This window comes from Balaenoptera borealis (genome assembly GCF_965194805.1).
Source record: "Balaenoptera borealis genome assembly, chromosome: 1".
NCBI lineage: Eukaryota > Metazoa > Chordata > Mammalia > Artiodactyla > Balaenopteridae > Balaenoptera > Balaenoptera borealis.
Genome location: NC_138860.1, coordinates 138,599,788 through 138,614,487, shown reverse-complemented (window position 1 = coordinate 138,614,487; position 14,700 = coordinate 138,599,788). Strand labels below are relative to the sequence as shown.

Here is a 14,700-nt window from a genome sequence, read left to right as displayed (position 1 = left end):
CACTTATTGAAGAGGCTGTCTTTTCTCCATTGTATATCTTTGCCTCCTTTGTCATAGATTAGTTGACCATAGGTGCATGGGTTAATCTCTGGGCTTTCTATCTTGTTCCATTGATCTATATTTCTGTTTTTGTGCCAGTACCATATTGTCTTGATTACTGTAGCTTTGTAGTATAGTCTGAAGTCAGGGAGTCTGATTCCTCCAGCTCCGTTTTTTTCCCTCAAGACTGCTTTGGCTATTAGGGGTCTTTTCTGTCTCCATACAAATTTTAAGATTATTTGTTCTAGTTCCATAAAAGTGCCATTGGTAATTTGATAGGGATTGCATTGAATCTGTAGATTGCTTTGGGTAGTAGAGTCATTTTCACCATGTTGATTCTTCCAATCCAAGAACACAGTATATCTCTCCATTTGTTTGTATCATCTTTAATTTCTTTCATCAGTGCCTTATAGTTTTCTGCATACAGGTCTTTTGTCTCCCTAGGTAGGTTTATTCCTAGGTATTTCATACTTTTTGTTGCAATGGTAAATGGGAGTGTTTCCATAATTTCTCTTTCAGATTTTTCATCATTAGTGTATAGGAATGCAAGAGATTTCTGTGCATTCATTTTGTATCCTGCAACTTTACCAAATTCATTAATTAGCTCTAGCAGTTTTCTGGTGGCAGTTTTAGGATTCTCTATGTATAGTATCATGTCATCTGCAAACAGTGACAGTTTTATTTCTTCTTTTCCAATTTGTATTCCTTTTATTTCTTTTTCTTCTCTGATTGCCGTGGCTAGGACTTCCAGAACTATGTTGAATAATAGTGGCGAGAGTGGACATCCTTGTCTCGTTCCTGATCTTAGAGGAAATGCTTTCAATTTTTCACCATTGAGAATGATGTTTGCTGTGGGTTTGTCATATATGGCCTTTATTATGTTGAGGTAGGTTCCCTCTATGCCCACTTTCTGGAGAGTTTTTATCAGAAATGGGTGTTGAATTTTGTCAAAAGCTTTTTCTGCATTTATTGAGATGATCATATGGTTTTTATTCTTCAGTTTGTTAATATGGTGTATCACATTCATTGATTTGCGTATATTGAAGAATCCTTGCATCCCTGGGAGAAATCCCACTTGATCGTGGTGTATGATCCTTTTAATGTGTTGTTGGATTCTGTTTGCTAGTATTTTGTTGAGGATTTTTGCATCTATATTCATCAGTGATATTGGTCTGTAATTTTCTTTTTTTGTAGTGTCTTTGTCTGGTTTTGGTATCAGGGTGATGGTGGCCTCATAGAATGAGTTTGGGAGTGTTCCTTCCTCTGCAATTTTTTGGAAGAGTTTGAGAAGGATGAGTGTTAGCTCTTCTCTAAATGTTTGATAGAATTCACCTGTGAAGCCATCTGGTCCTGGACTTTTGTTTGTTGGAAGATTTTTAATCACAGTTTCAATTTCATTACTTGTGATTGGTCTGTTCATATTTTCTGTTTCTTCCTGGTTCAGTCTTGGAAGGTTATACCTTTCTAAGAATTTGTCCATTTCTTCCAGGTTGTCCATTTTATTGGCATAAAGTTGCTTGTAGTAGTCTCTTAGAATGCTTTGTATTTCTGCAGTGTCTGTTGTAACTTCTCCTTTTTCATTTCTGATTTTATTGATTTGAGTCCTCTCCCTCTTTTTCTTGATGAGTCTGGCTAATGGCTTATCAATTTTGTTTATCTTCTCAAAGAACCAGCTTTTAGTTTTATTGATCTTTGCTATTGTTTTCTTAGTTTCTATTTCATTTATTTCTGCTCTGATCTTTATGATTCCTTTCCTTCTGCTCTCTTTGGGTTTTGTTTGTTCTTCTTTCTCTAGTTTCTTTAGGTGTAAGGTTAGATTGTTTACTTGAGATTTTTCTTGTTTCATTAGGTAGGTTTGTATAGCTATAAACTTCCCTCTTAGAACTGCTTTTGCTGCATCCCATAGGTTTTGGGTCGTCGTGTTTTCATTGTCATTTGTCTCTAGGTATTTTTTGATTTCCTCTTTGATTTCTTCAGTGATCTCTTGGTTATTTAGTAACGTATTGTTTAGCCTCCATGTGTTTGTGTTTTTTACGGTTTTTTCCCTGTAATTCATTTCTAATCTCATAGTGTTGTGGTCAGAAAAGATGCTTGATATGATTTCAATTTTCTTAAATTTACTGAGGCTTGATTTGTGACCCAAGATGTGATCTATCCTGGAGAATGTTCCATGCGCACTTGAGAAGAACGTGTAATCTGCTGTTTTTGGATGGAATGTCCTATAAATATCAATTAAATCTATCTGGTCTGTTGTGTCAAAGCTTCTGTTTCCTTATTTATTTTCATTTTGGATGATCTGTCCATTGGTGTAAGTGAGGTGTTAAAGTCCCCCACTATTATTGTGTTACTGTCAGTTTCCTCTCTTATAGCTGTTAGCAGTTGCCTTATGTATTGAGGTGCTCCTATGTTGGGTGCATATATATTTATAATTGTTATATCTTCTTCTTGGATCCTTTGATCATTATGTAGTGTCCTTCCTTGTCTCTTGTAACATTCTTTATTTTAAAGTCTATTTTATCTGATATGAGTATAGCTACTCCAGCTTTCTTTTGATTTCCATTTGCATGGAATATCTTTTTCCATCCCCTCACTTTCAGTCTGTATGTGTCCCTAGGTCTAAAGTGGGTCTCTTGTAGACAGCATATATATGGGTCTTGTTTTTGTATCCATTCAGCAAGCCTGTGTCTTTTGGTTGGAGCATTTAATCCATTCACGTTTAAGGTAATTATTGATATGTATGTTCCTATGACCATTTTCTTAATTGTTTTGGGTTTGTTTTTGTAGGTCCTTTTCTTCTCTTGTGTTTCCCACTTAGAGAAGTTCCTTTAGCATTTGTTGTAGAACTGGTTTGGTGGTGCTGAATTCTCTTAGCTTTTGCTTGTCTGTAAAGCTTTTGATTTCTCCATCAAATCTAAATGAGATCCTTGCCGGGTAGAGTAATCTTGGTTGTAGGTTCTTCCCTTTCATCACTTTAAGTATATCATGCCACTCCCGTCTGGCTTGTAGAGTTTCTGCTGAGAAATCAGCTGTTAACCTTATGGGAGTTCCCTTGTATGTTATTTGTCGTTTTTCCCTTGCTGCTTTCAATAATTTTTCTTTGTCTTTAATTTTTGCCACTTTGATTACTATGTGTCTCGGCGTGTTTCTCCTTGGGTTTATCCTGTATGGGACTCTCTGCGCTTCCTGGACTTGGGTGGCTATTTCCTTTCCCATGTTAGGGAAGTTTTCGACTATAATCTCTTCAAATATTTTCTCTGGTCCTTTCTCTCTCTCTTCTCCTTCTGGGACCCCTATAATGCGAATGTTGTTGCGTTTAATATTGTCCCAGAGGTCTCTTAGGCTGTCTTCATTTCTTTTCATTCTCTTTTCTTTAGTCTGTTCCACAGCAGTGAATTCCACCATTCTGTCTTCCAGGTCACTTATCCGTTCTTCTGCCTCAGTTATTCTGCTGTTGATTCCTTCTAGTGTAGTTTTCATTTCAGTTATTGTATTGTTCATCTCTCTTTGTTTGTTCTTTAATTCTTCTAGGTCTTTGTTAATCATTTCTTGCATCTTCTCAGTCTTTGCCTCCATTCTTATTCCGAGGTCCTGGATCATCTTCACTATCATTATTCTGAATTCTTTTTCTGGAAGGTTGCTTATCTCCACTTCATTTAGTTGTTTTTCTGGGGTTTTTTCTTGTTCCTTCATCTGGTATATAGCCCTCTGCCTTTTCATCTTGTCTATCTTTCTGTAAATATGGTTTTTGTTCCACAGGCTGCAGGATTGTAGTTTTTCTTGCTTCTGCTCTTGGGAAGTTAGAAGCTTCAATAAAGCTGCAGCAGTTTCTTAAAAGAGTTTCCAGCTCTTCTGTTCAAGCCTTCAGGGACAGCAGTCTATTGTTTTGACTATCTTCAAAAATGAGACAACTTCAACACATGAAAATAGATTTTTACTTAGACTGGAGAACTCTTATACCACAGAAGCCCACCAACTGGTGTGAAGGTTCTGAGCCCCACGTCAGGCTTCCCAACTTGAGGGTACGGCAACGGGAGGAGGAATTCCTGCTAGTGTTGGAGGGTCTCCTACAGAGGCGGGGAGTGGCTGCGGCTCACCATGCGGACAAGGACACTGGCAGCAGAAGTTCCAGGAACTACTCCTTGGCGTGAGCCCTCCCAGAGTCCGCCATTAGCCCCACCAAAGAGCGCAGCATTTGCTACATTTTTTAACTTGAAGTTTATTTTGTCTGATATAGTACAGCTACCTTTGCTTTCTTTTGGTTTTCATTTGCAAAGAATATCTTTTTGCATCCCTTCACCTTTAGTCTGTGTGTGTCCTTTAAGCTAGGTGAGACTCTTTTAGTCAACATATAGTTGTTTTTGATTTTTATCCATTCAGCCACTCTTTTGATTAGAGAATTTAATCCATTTACATTTAACGTTTAAAAAATTTTTTATTGTAGTTGATTTACAGTATTGTTAGTTTCATGTGTATAGCATTGTGAGTCAGTATTTTTGCAGATTATACTCCATTATAGGTTATTATAAGATAACGGCTATAATTCCCTATGCTTTACAGTATATCCTTGTTGCTTATCTTCTTTTTTTTAAATTTTATTATTATTTATTTTATTTATTTATTTTTGGCTGCATTGGGTCTTTGTTGCTGTGTACGGGCTTTTTCTAGTTGCAGTCAGCGGGGGCTACTTTTCGTTGTGGTGCATGGGCTTCTCATTGCAGTGGCTTCTCTTGTTGTGGAGCGTGGGCTCTAGGCACTGGGCTTCAGGAGCTGTAGCTCGCGGGCTCTGGAGCACAGGCTTAGTAGTTGTGGCACACAGGCTTAGTTGCTCTGCGGCATGTGGGATCTTCCTGGACCAGGGCTTGAACCCGTGTCCCCTGCATTGGCAGGAGGATTCTTAACCACTGCACCACCAGGGAAGCCCAGCTTATCTATTTTATACATAGTAGTTTGTATCTGTTAATCCCGTACCCCTAACTTATTCCTCCTCCCTTCCCTATCCCCTTTGGTAACCATAGTTTTTCTATATCTGTTAGTCTGTTTTCTGTTTTGCATATACATTCATCTGTATTATTTTTTAGATTCCATTTATATTATATATCAGTAGTATTTGTCTTTCTCTGACTTATTTCACTAACCATAATATTCCCTAGGACCATCCACATTGCTGCAAATGGCAGTATTTTATTCTTTTTTATGGCTGAGTAATATTCCATTGTACGTACATACATACATATATATATCTATATATATATATAATCACATCTTTTTTTTAAAAAATAAATTTATTTATTTATTTATTTATTTTTGGCTGTGTTGGGTCTTCGTTTCTGTGCGAGGGCTTTCTCTAGTTGCGGCGAGCGGGGGCCACTCTTCATCGCAGTGCGCGGGCCTCTCACTATCGCGGCCTCTCTTGTTGCGGAGCACAGGCTCCAGATGCACAGGCTCAGTAGTCGTGGCTCACGGGCCTAGTTGCTCTGCGGCATGTGGGATCCTCCCAGTCCAGGGCTCGAACCCATGTCCCCTGCATTGGCAGGCAGATTCTCAACCACTGCGCCACCAGGGAAGCCCCATCACATCTTTTTAATCTAATCATCTGTTGATGGGCACTTGAGTTGCTCCCATGTCTTGGCTCTTTTGATTTTTCTGGCCAAATGATTTATTGTTGCTGCTATGAACATTGGGGTGTATGTAACTTCTTGAATAGGCATTTTCATTTTTCTCCAGTAAAACCCAGGGAGTAGAATTGCTGGATCGTATGGTAGTTCATTTTTAGTTTTTTGAGGAACCTCCATGCTGTTTTTCATGGTGGCTGCACCAACTTACATTCTCACCAACAGTGTATGAGGGTTCCCTTTTTTCTGCATCCTCTCTGACATGTTATTTGTAGACTTTTTGATGGTAACCATTCTGACAAGTGTGAGATGGTATCTCTTTTTTTTTTTTTTTTTTGGCTGTGTTGGGTCTTCGTTGCTGTGCATGGGCTTTCTCGAGTTGCAGCGAGTGGGGGGCTACTCTTCGTTGCGGTGTGCAGGCTTCTCATTGTGGCTTCTCTTGTTGCGGAGCACAGGCTCTAGGTGTGCAGGCTCAGTAGTTGTGGCTTGCAGGCTCTAGAGCACAGGCTCAGTAGTTGTGGTGCACGGGCTTAGTTGCTCCGTGGCATGTGGGATCTTCCTGAGCCAGGGATCGAACCTGTGTCCCCTACACTGGCAGGCAGATACTTAACCACTGCGCCACCAGGGAAGCCCTATCTCATTGTTTTGATTTTGCATTTCTCTAATAATTAGCAATGTTGAGCATCTTTTCATGTGCCTGTTAGCCATCCGTATGTCTTCTTCAGAAAAATGTTTTTTCAGGTCTTCTGCCCATTTTTTGATTGGGTTGTTTTTTTGCTATTGAGTTGTATGAGCTGTTTGTGTATTTTGGATATTAACCCCCTGTCGGTCACATCATTCACAAATTTTCCCTCCCATTCTGTAGGCTGTCTTTTCATTTTGTTAACGGTTTCTTTTGCTGTGCAAAAGCTTTTAATTAGGTCCCATTTGTTTTTGCTTTTTTTTGTTTTTGTTTTTGTTTTTTGGCCTTAGGAAACTGATTCACGAAAATACTGCTATGATTTATGTCAGAGTGTTCTGCGTATGTTCTCTTTTAGGAATTTTATGATTTCCATTCTTATGTTTAGGTCTTTAATCCATTTTTGAGTTTATTTTTGTATATGGTATGAGAGAATGTTCTAATCTCATTGGTTTACATGTGGCTGTCCAGTTTTCCCAGCAACACTTGTTGAACAGACTGTCTTTTCTCCATTGTAGATTCCCGCCTCCTTTGTTGTAGGTTAGTTGACTGTAGGTGTGTGGGTTAAAGTAATGTAGTTGTGGATTTACTATTGCCATTTTGTTGTTTTCTGGTTGTTTTGTGATTCCTCTGTTCCTTTCTTCCTCCCTTGCTGTCTCTGTGATTTGCTATTTCTCTATAAGTGTATGCTTTCTTTTCTCTTTTACATCCCTACTATAGGCTTTTGTTTTGTGGTTACCATGAGGCTTAAATAAAATGTCTTTTATATATATATATATATATATATATATATATATATATATATATAGTGTATTTTAAGCTGATAACTTCAAATGAATACAGCTCTGCCACCCCCCCCCACTTATTTGATGTCACAATTTGTACCTTTTTACATTGTGTATCCATTGACACGTTTGTATAGTTTTTTTTTTTTTTTGTCAGAGTTTTCTGAATTTAAGTATATATTTATCTTTACCAGTGGTTTTATACTTTCATATGTTTTCCTGTTACTAAAGAAAACTAAGCCTCCTTCCATGTCAGTTTGAAGAACTCCCTTTAACGTTTCATGTAAGGCTGGTCTAGTGGTGATGAGCTCCTTCAGCTTTTGTCTGGAAAACTCGTTTTCAATTCTGAAGGACAACTTAGCCACGTATTCTTGGTTGGCAGTTTTTTTCTTTTAGCACGTTGAATGTAATTTATGTGTCTCATTGTGGGTCTCTTTGGAGCCATCTTGTTTGTTACTCTCTAGGCTTTCTGGATCTGGATGTGTGTTTCCACAGATTAGGGAAGTTTTCAGCCATTAATTCTTTGAAAAAGTTTTCTGCCCCTTTCTCTCTTTTCCTTCTGGGACCTCTATAATGCATATATTGGTCCATTTGATGGTGTCCCATAAGTCCCTTAAGCTATCTTAACTTTTATAATTATTTTTCCTTTTTCCAACTCTGATGGGATGAATTCCACTAACCTGTCTTCAAGTTTGCTGATCCTTTCCTGTGATTGATCTAGTCTGATGTTGAATCCCTCTATTGAACTTTTCAGTTCAGTTATATTAACAATTCTGTGATTTCTATTTGGTAGTTTTAAATATTTTCTATCTCTATTCAAATTCTTTGTTCATTCATTGCTCTCGACCTGGGTGAGCATCTTTACAACCATTATTTTGAAGTCTCTCAGGTAAGTCACTTTATCAAGATCTTTGGATATTTATTGTGGCCTTTTGTTTGGAACATTATATCTTCATTTCTTCCTTTATTGGTGCCTATGCATTATATAAAACAGCCACCTCTTCCAGTATTGAATGGTCTCTTGTAGGAGATGGACCTCATCGTTCAGCCCAGCCTGAGCTCTTAGTTGTCTGTCAACCTTTTGTGACTGTCTGAGCTTCCTTCTTTGCTTTTAGTGGCTTTTTTAGAGGGTATGCTAAGACCTGTCTGTGTATCCAAAGGCAGGGACTGCAATTAGCACCTAGACGCAGACGGATTAGAACCTGGACCCTGAGGCTGCTGCGGAGAAAGTACGTATTGATAGTTAAGCCCTGTCCCGGGAGAAAAGGAAATGGGCTTTTTTTTTTTTTTTTTTTTCCCTGTTCCCTTTGTGCTGAGCACAGGTGTACAATCACCAGGGCATGGTGGGAAGGGAGCTCCTGCACCCATTAAGAATTGTATTTTTGTTTGCTACAGTCCAGTGGAATTCATGAATGCAAGCCCCATTGGCTATCAGAGCCAGATGACCTATGGACTATTCCTTGGGTGTCAGACATAAAAGCCAGGGTACAGACGTGTACAAGCTCCTTGCAGGGAGATACTAGTGACTGGAGTGAGCTGGAAGGAGAAGGTGGGAGAGGTGTCCTTCAGCTTCCCCAGTCTCTGGGGGAGACTGCCGCTGCTCCTAGCACCTGCTAGATTAGGAGCCCGGCCTTAGGCAGTAGCTTTTAAAATGTGCAGATAAACTTCTTTCAGGGGAGGACTGGGAGATGGGCAATTCTGCCTGCTCCCTCTGCACCTGGCCCTGAGGGGACAGTCACAGTGAGTGCTGTGTGCCCATTAAGAATGCTTCTTTATTATCTATAGCCTTGTGGATCTCATGAACACAAGCCCTGCTGGCTTTCAGAGCTAGGTATTTTGGGAACCCATACCTCCACCGGGAGTCTTAAAAGTTGGAGGGCTAGATGTGGAATCCAAACCCTTCACTGCTCAGGGAGAAGCTAAGAATTGGGAATTCTCTCCTGATGCACAGTGCTGTGCCAGGGTTGGGTTGTATGGTGAGACAGTATATTGACCTTTCCTACCCATTTTGGTGTGGGTATTTATTTTCTCATTTGTTTACTGTGTAGGAGCTGCCCAGCTAGTTTCTGGATCTCTTTTAGAGGGAACTGTTCCATGTGTAGCTGTACATCTGGCACATCCATGGAAAGAGGGGAGCTCTGGAGCCTTCTTGGTCATCTCTACCTTATCCCTCTTCTTAACATGGATGACTGAGAACTGCTTTATCTACAAGGGCAGAGAGACTCATCATCTGTCCCCTCTGAAGTTGAACCCGGTTTTAAAAATTGTGGCCATTGTTGGTTCAAATACTATTGTAATTTTAATTGTAATGTGAGAAGGCTCTTCTGCATTGCTAGAAGCTTTCCTTATGAGTCATTTCTACATTCTTGTATAGTAGGTTAGTTACATAATTCTTCAGTAAGTTTGTCACACACCACACAGTATTTATAAAAGCTAAAACTGAGAGGAATTAGGTGGTCATAGGGTTGTGCTACATAATCTGATTTAATGTATTGATTACTGTGACTACTTGTGAGGAACATTTTGGCCCTTCTTATCATGAACACTTCTGGATTAGAATATCTGAGATGGAACCTGGAAATCTGCATTTTAACAACTTTTCCAGGTGATTATTCTGTGGACTAAAGTTTGAGTTCATATTGCTCTCTAGAATGTTTCACTAGCTATTTTGTTGACATCATTTACTAGTTTTTGTACCTACTGGTTTATTCTTTTGCCACATCTTTTATTACTAGACGAACTTAACATCTAAGTTGATATGCAGTTCAATTCCTTAGCCATGCTCCTTCCTCAGAGGAATACTGGTATCCAGTACTGGTATTCTGATTCACTGGGGTTTAACTATGTACAAACAGCAGAAGCAACTATAGTGTCACTTTTTCTTTCGTGAAAATATGGGGAGTAGGGGAGAGAGGGCATTAAGAAGCTGGTTTGTATTTTTCAAAAGTTCCACAAGTGATTTTGATATAGAAATTTTTTGTGCAGTTTTTTTGATAACTTTGTTATTTATCCTGCTATTCTGTTTTTACACCAAACCACAGTAGAATTGCTTTTCTTATAAATATCTTTAACAAACCAATTTTAATTTAGATTTTAGCATTAGTTATGGTTTCTTTTTCTAATAGGTATCATCTTTAAGAAATGAAAAGCGAGGCTCATCATATCTCGTCTCTGCCCCAGAAGGTGGTTCAGTGGAATTTGTTGACCAGCATTCTCAGGGCACAGGAGCATATTACGTGGAAACCTACTTAAAAAAGAAGCGAGTATACTGAGTTAAGTTCTCTCCTTATAAACTCATAAAGTTCTTTGCAGTATCTCTGCTGTTCATCGCTGCCTTAACTACGTTCAAACTAGCCATATCCTTTAAATACGGGTTTATAATTTCCCAGAAGGAACTGTGTTGTGCAGCAGGCAGAATTGCCAAATTAAAAAAATAAGTAGCAATAAGAAGAGACATCAACTGAGGACATATTCTGCTAGAATTAGATGCATCTTAATCAATGTGATATTAACTTACAGTTCATTGGAGAAATGACATATTTTCCAATATTCCTTGTTTAGGACTGGGAATAATTTTGACACCACATATAAAAGTTTGAAGCAATAAATGGGAAACATTCTTGTTTCCTGGGCCTTAGAATAAATTTCTTATAAGCCAGTGTGCATTCCAGTTTATCGATACTTTCCCTAGAAGTAATCTCATTTCAGATTTTTAGAATTTTTCCTAGAATTACAAGAATGCAAGTACACAATGCAGTGATTGGTAGTTATAAAGATGCTCTACATACAAACTTAATTATTACCCCCACACCAGTCATACAGTATAAAACTCAAACACAGAGTGACAGTGACATCCAAGGTATACACTACTACAGATGCTTTACTCTTAATATGTTATTTACCATTTATACCTCTTGTGAAAAACACAAGGTTTTGTTTTTTTTTTTTCTTTGAAGTAGCTTTGCTGATCTAATTTCAGGGGCTGGCAAACTACTTCTCTGCAGTCAAAAAACAGTCCTCCAGCTGTTTTTGTACTGCTTGCAAAGTAAGAATGATGTTTACATTTTTAAATGTTTGGAGGAAAAAAAATGTATGACTTGAAATTCAAATTTCAGTGCCCATACATAAGATTTTATTGGAACACAACCATGCTCATTCACTTACATATCATGTATGGCTAACTTCTGTGCTACAATGGCAGAGCTGAGTGGCTGCAAAGCCTAAAATATTTACTATCTGGCCCTTTATAAAGTTCGCAGACTCCTGATCTAATACCATTAATTCCCTAATCCTTTTACTTCACACCTACAAAAAGACCTTTAACTTTACAACAGATTTGTTGTAAGTAAGTGGCAAGGAACATAGGTTTCTGTGTCTTAATTTCATAGCATAGTGATGATTCATTTACTAGAACAGGGCACATTTTGGTCATCAGATGCCCTATTTCCACAATATAGTAAAGCAGTCAATTCTGCCCTTTCTGAAGGAGTGTTATGGAGTAACAGTATTTATAACTATTTTGAGATAATAAGCTATACCTCACTCTCTGCTTTGTCTATTATTCTTTTGCAGTGTGTTAGGCTGAAAAACTATCAGCTATTTAACCCAATTTACTTTTGAAAGAATTGTGTTTATTGCATATAACTTTTGAATCACCATTATTTCCTGAAGACCTTGGTATTAAATGCATGAGAAACCCTTTTGCTATCTAGAAATTTCTAAGTTCTTTGTTATGAGACATTAATTGATGATGTGGAGTTTAGGGGTCTCAGTGATCCTAGTCTTTTTGAAATAAGATCATTAAATATATTTAGGGGACTTATTGACTATGATAGAAAGTGTCTCTGTTTTAATTATGAAGTTTAAAATTGGTACACATGTTGTATGATTTGCAAAGAATTTTACTTGGTCTAATGTATTGCCTATATTAACTTCTATTGGCAAATGACAGCTAGAAAGTTAAATTATTAGATAATTTCTAATAATAAGTATACTACCTATAAATAACTGATCAGGATAGGCATCACTCAATTCTGACTCAGCAGATGAATAATGGGTTCTCCATGCTCTGCACTTCTTCCCATTTTCCTGTTGCATTAAGCTTCTTCAGTGCTTTGTCACACCTCTGTGACAGTACAAACAGAAGAAAGGGAAGATGGTGAATTTTAAAAATGTAAGCAGGAAGAGGTTTAAAGAACTAAAAGGTATTTTGGGTTAGCAAGTGTGGGTCTGCCATCTGTACTGGCCTGTGCCCCATTATTGTTGGGACACAACAGATAAGTACAAATCAAGTGGTGTTAGTAATAAGGACCATTACCAATGCTCTCCCCACCCCCAGCCTATACTGTTATTTTTCTATGTAAACAAATTGTTTGAAATGCTTTGAAAATGAACTCTTAATATTAAAAGGCACATGCATGTGAAGTCTCTAGTATATTTATTTGTATAAAGAGTAAACAAAGTGCATGTAGGGTGGCCACAGGTTTGACAGACCTTGGTGATGTAGGGTTACTGGGAATGGCTGTTGCCATTGAATCAATACATAACTCTTTTTCAGGCTCAAGGTGAAAAGTAATGGTATCAAACAAATGCTAGACAGCATCAACAAAAAGTTTTTCAGACTCCTGGTCAAAAAGATCTTATGGTTCACATTGAATCAGAGCTTTGACATTTTTGATTACCCAGCTACCTCCAAGCAAACTGAAAACTGCCTAGTGGATCCTGAACTCCATAGTGCTTCTAGCTGGGTCTTTCAAGTTTTGCGCCATAGGGTGATGATGGTCAAAATAGTGATCGACTCTTGTAGATGGACGGTAAGTACTGAAACACTAAGAACAGTGCAATGTACATGGTATATATGCATTCAGCATCCAAAACCAATGCTGGCACAGCTTGCCCCGAAGTGGTAGAGTTAGTTATAAAAGGAGACACATTGACATTTCTGAAAAGCAGGTACAACAGCAGCCAGGTTCTTAGAATCAATTCTGATTAAAGGTACACTGTTTGTTTAGGGAAGCACTGGCACAGGTTTAGTTCTCAAGAATCAATATCATGCAGCAAAGTATCTATTCCACAGCTGCCCCCCTGGGTATGACCAGTTTTCTCAAAAATGGGTACCGCTGGTCACCCAAGGGGACAGGAGCTAAGCCACTGCAGAAACAACTCAAAGTTTATGTCCTACTGTTGACAGGGATACACTCACTCATCTTTGTATAGCAACAACAGTATACTAACTGGTATCTAATATTTCAAGAATGTTTCATCTATCACTGTTTAGATATTGAAATTTGAGGGCATATTAGAGTATCGGCCAAGTCCATCAATCTTTATCTTTATGTGCCAGAAAAACATTTCACATCAACTGGCAGGTAAGAAAAAGCAATCATCTTGAGACTTTACTTTGGTCAGCTCCTCTTGTTTGTTTTGAAAAATCCCATTCTGGTACTCAATTGTGATAGTAAACTAACCAGACGAAACAGTGGTATATTCTTTCCAAAAGGAGGAGTGCTTAAGTGCTTTCTAATATTTTGGTTGTCATTATTTGTCACTATGTTACTGGTGCCAAATTTAAAGAGGAAGTACTTATGCATATTAAGCACCACACAGTGTGCTTTATACATGGATACGTACCCCAGTATCTTTTTAGACAGAATACAAACTTTTTCCAGTTAGAACATTTTTTTTTTTTTTAAATGGCTTGGGTGTTGGTTGGGGGTAGGAGAACTTGATACACAGTAGAATTTAAATGTTATTCATGCTTCTTATTTTAGAAGAGCTTCAAATCCCTCAATAAGGTTCTGAAAGGTTGTCCGATTGGATGGTTGGAATTCCCAGCATTTTCTCATAAGTTGATAAACCTGTAAAAAGAAAAAAATAACAACACTAAAAATGTTTAGGAGCTTTTTTTAAAAATTATAGAAACATCAAGAACATAATTTTGAAAATGTGAATGACTTCCCTTAATGAGTAACACTAGAAAACAAGAATATTTGAATAACTTAAAATACAGAAAATGTGACACATCTATAGTTCATAAATAACATTTTAACATTTGAGAAGCTCATGACTTAACTGACCTTGCAAAAAATCCAGGTCATTAATTACTATAAACCAGTTTAAGGGTGAAGTTATAGCTCAGTTTAGACTCCAAATTTCCTTACCGGCTGCTTCATTCTTTGGCTTAAACATACTATTCAGTACATCTTAAATAGTCTACAGAGTTAGTCTTAAAGGCTCAGTTCAGTTAGAAATACAGAAAACTGAATGTCACAAATGCTGTTGATAAGTGGGATAAACTTACACACAAAAATGCAATTATATGTATTTGTCACAGGAAGGCTACACCAGCATATGCGCCTTTAGGGTGCTCACCGAGGTGAGCCTACTTCTGAAGGGAATCCCTTGCTTTGAACAAAACTTGTGGCTGTCATCTGCCCCAAAGATGATTTTCTCAGATATCTTATCTGAAATTCAGCTTCAGAAAACTATTTTAAAAGAGTTTTCTACTCATTCCTGCTCCCCGACTCCAATTCCATGCTGGATAATTCAAGCAGTGAAAACAGTAAAAACTGAGTTTTATTACTGT

The 14,700-nt window shown here is 37.9% G+C and overlaps 2 protein-coding genes across 9 annotated transcripts in view; one reads left to right on the top strand and one right to left on the bottom strand.

Annotated features, from left to right (window-relative positions):
- Nucleotides 1-12,539, top strand: part of RAVER2 (ribonucleoprotein, PTB binding 2) — a 144,593-nt gene extending 132,054 nt beyond the window's left edge. For 5 of the 6 annotated variants that reach the window (XM_082357260.1, XM_082357256.1, XM_082357258.1 and 2 more), the window contains one exon: nucleotides 10,241-12,539. In XM_082357260.1, the coding sequence (XP_082213386.1) occupies nucleotides 10,241-10,387 (147 nt within the window). In that variant the 3' untranslated portion in view covers nucleotides 10,388-12,539. Of the gene's footprint in view, nucleotides 1-8,275; nucleotides 8,345-10,240 lie in introns of all 6 variants that reach the window. The other variant, XM_082357259.1, reaches the window with a different exon arrangement.
- JAK1 (Janus kinase 1) overlaps nucleotides 12,536-14,700 on the bottom strand; it is a 143,723-nt gene continuing 141,558 nt past the window's right edge. For all 3 annotated transcript variants that reach the window (XM_082356600.1, XM_082356602.1, XM_082356601.1), the window contains one exon: nucleotides 12,536-13,972. In XM_082356600.1, coding sequence (XP_082212726.1) covers nucleotides 13,877-13,972 — 96 coding nt within the window. In that variant the 3' untranslated portion in view covers nucleotides 12,536-13,876. The remainder of the gene's footprint in view (nucleotides 13,973-14,700) is intronic.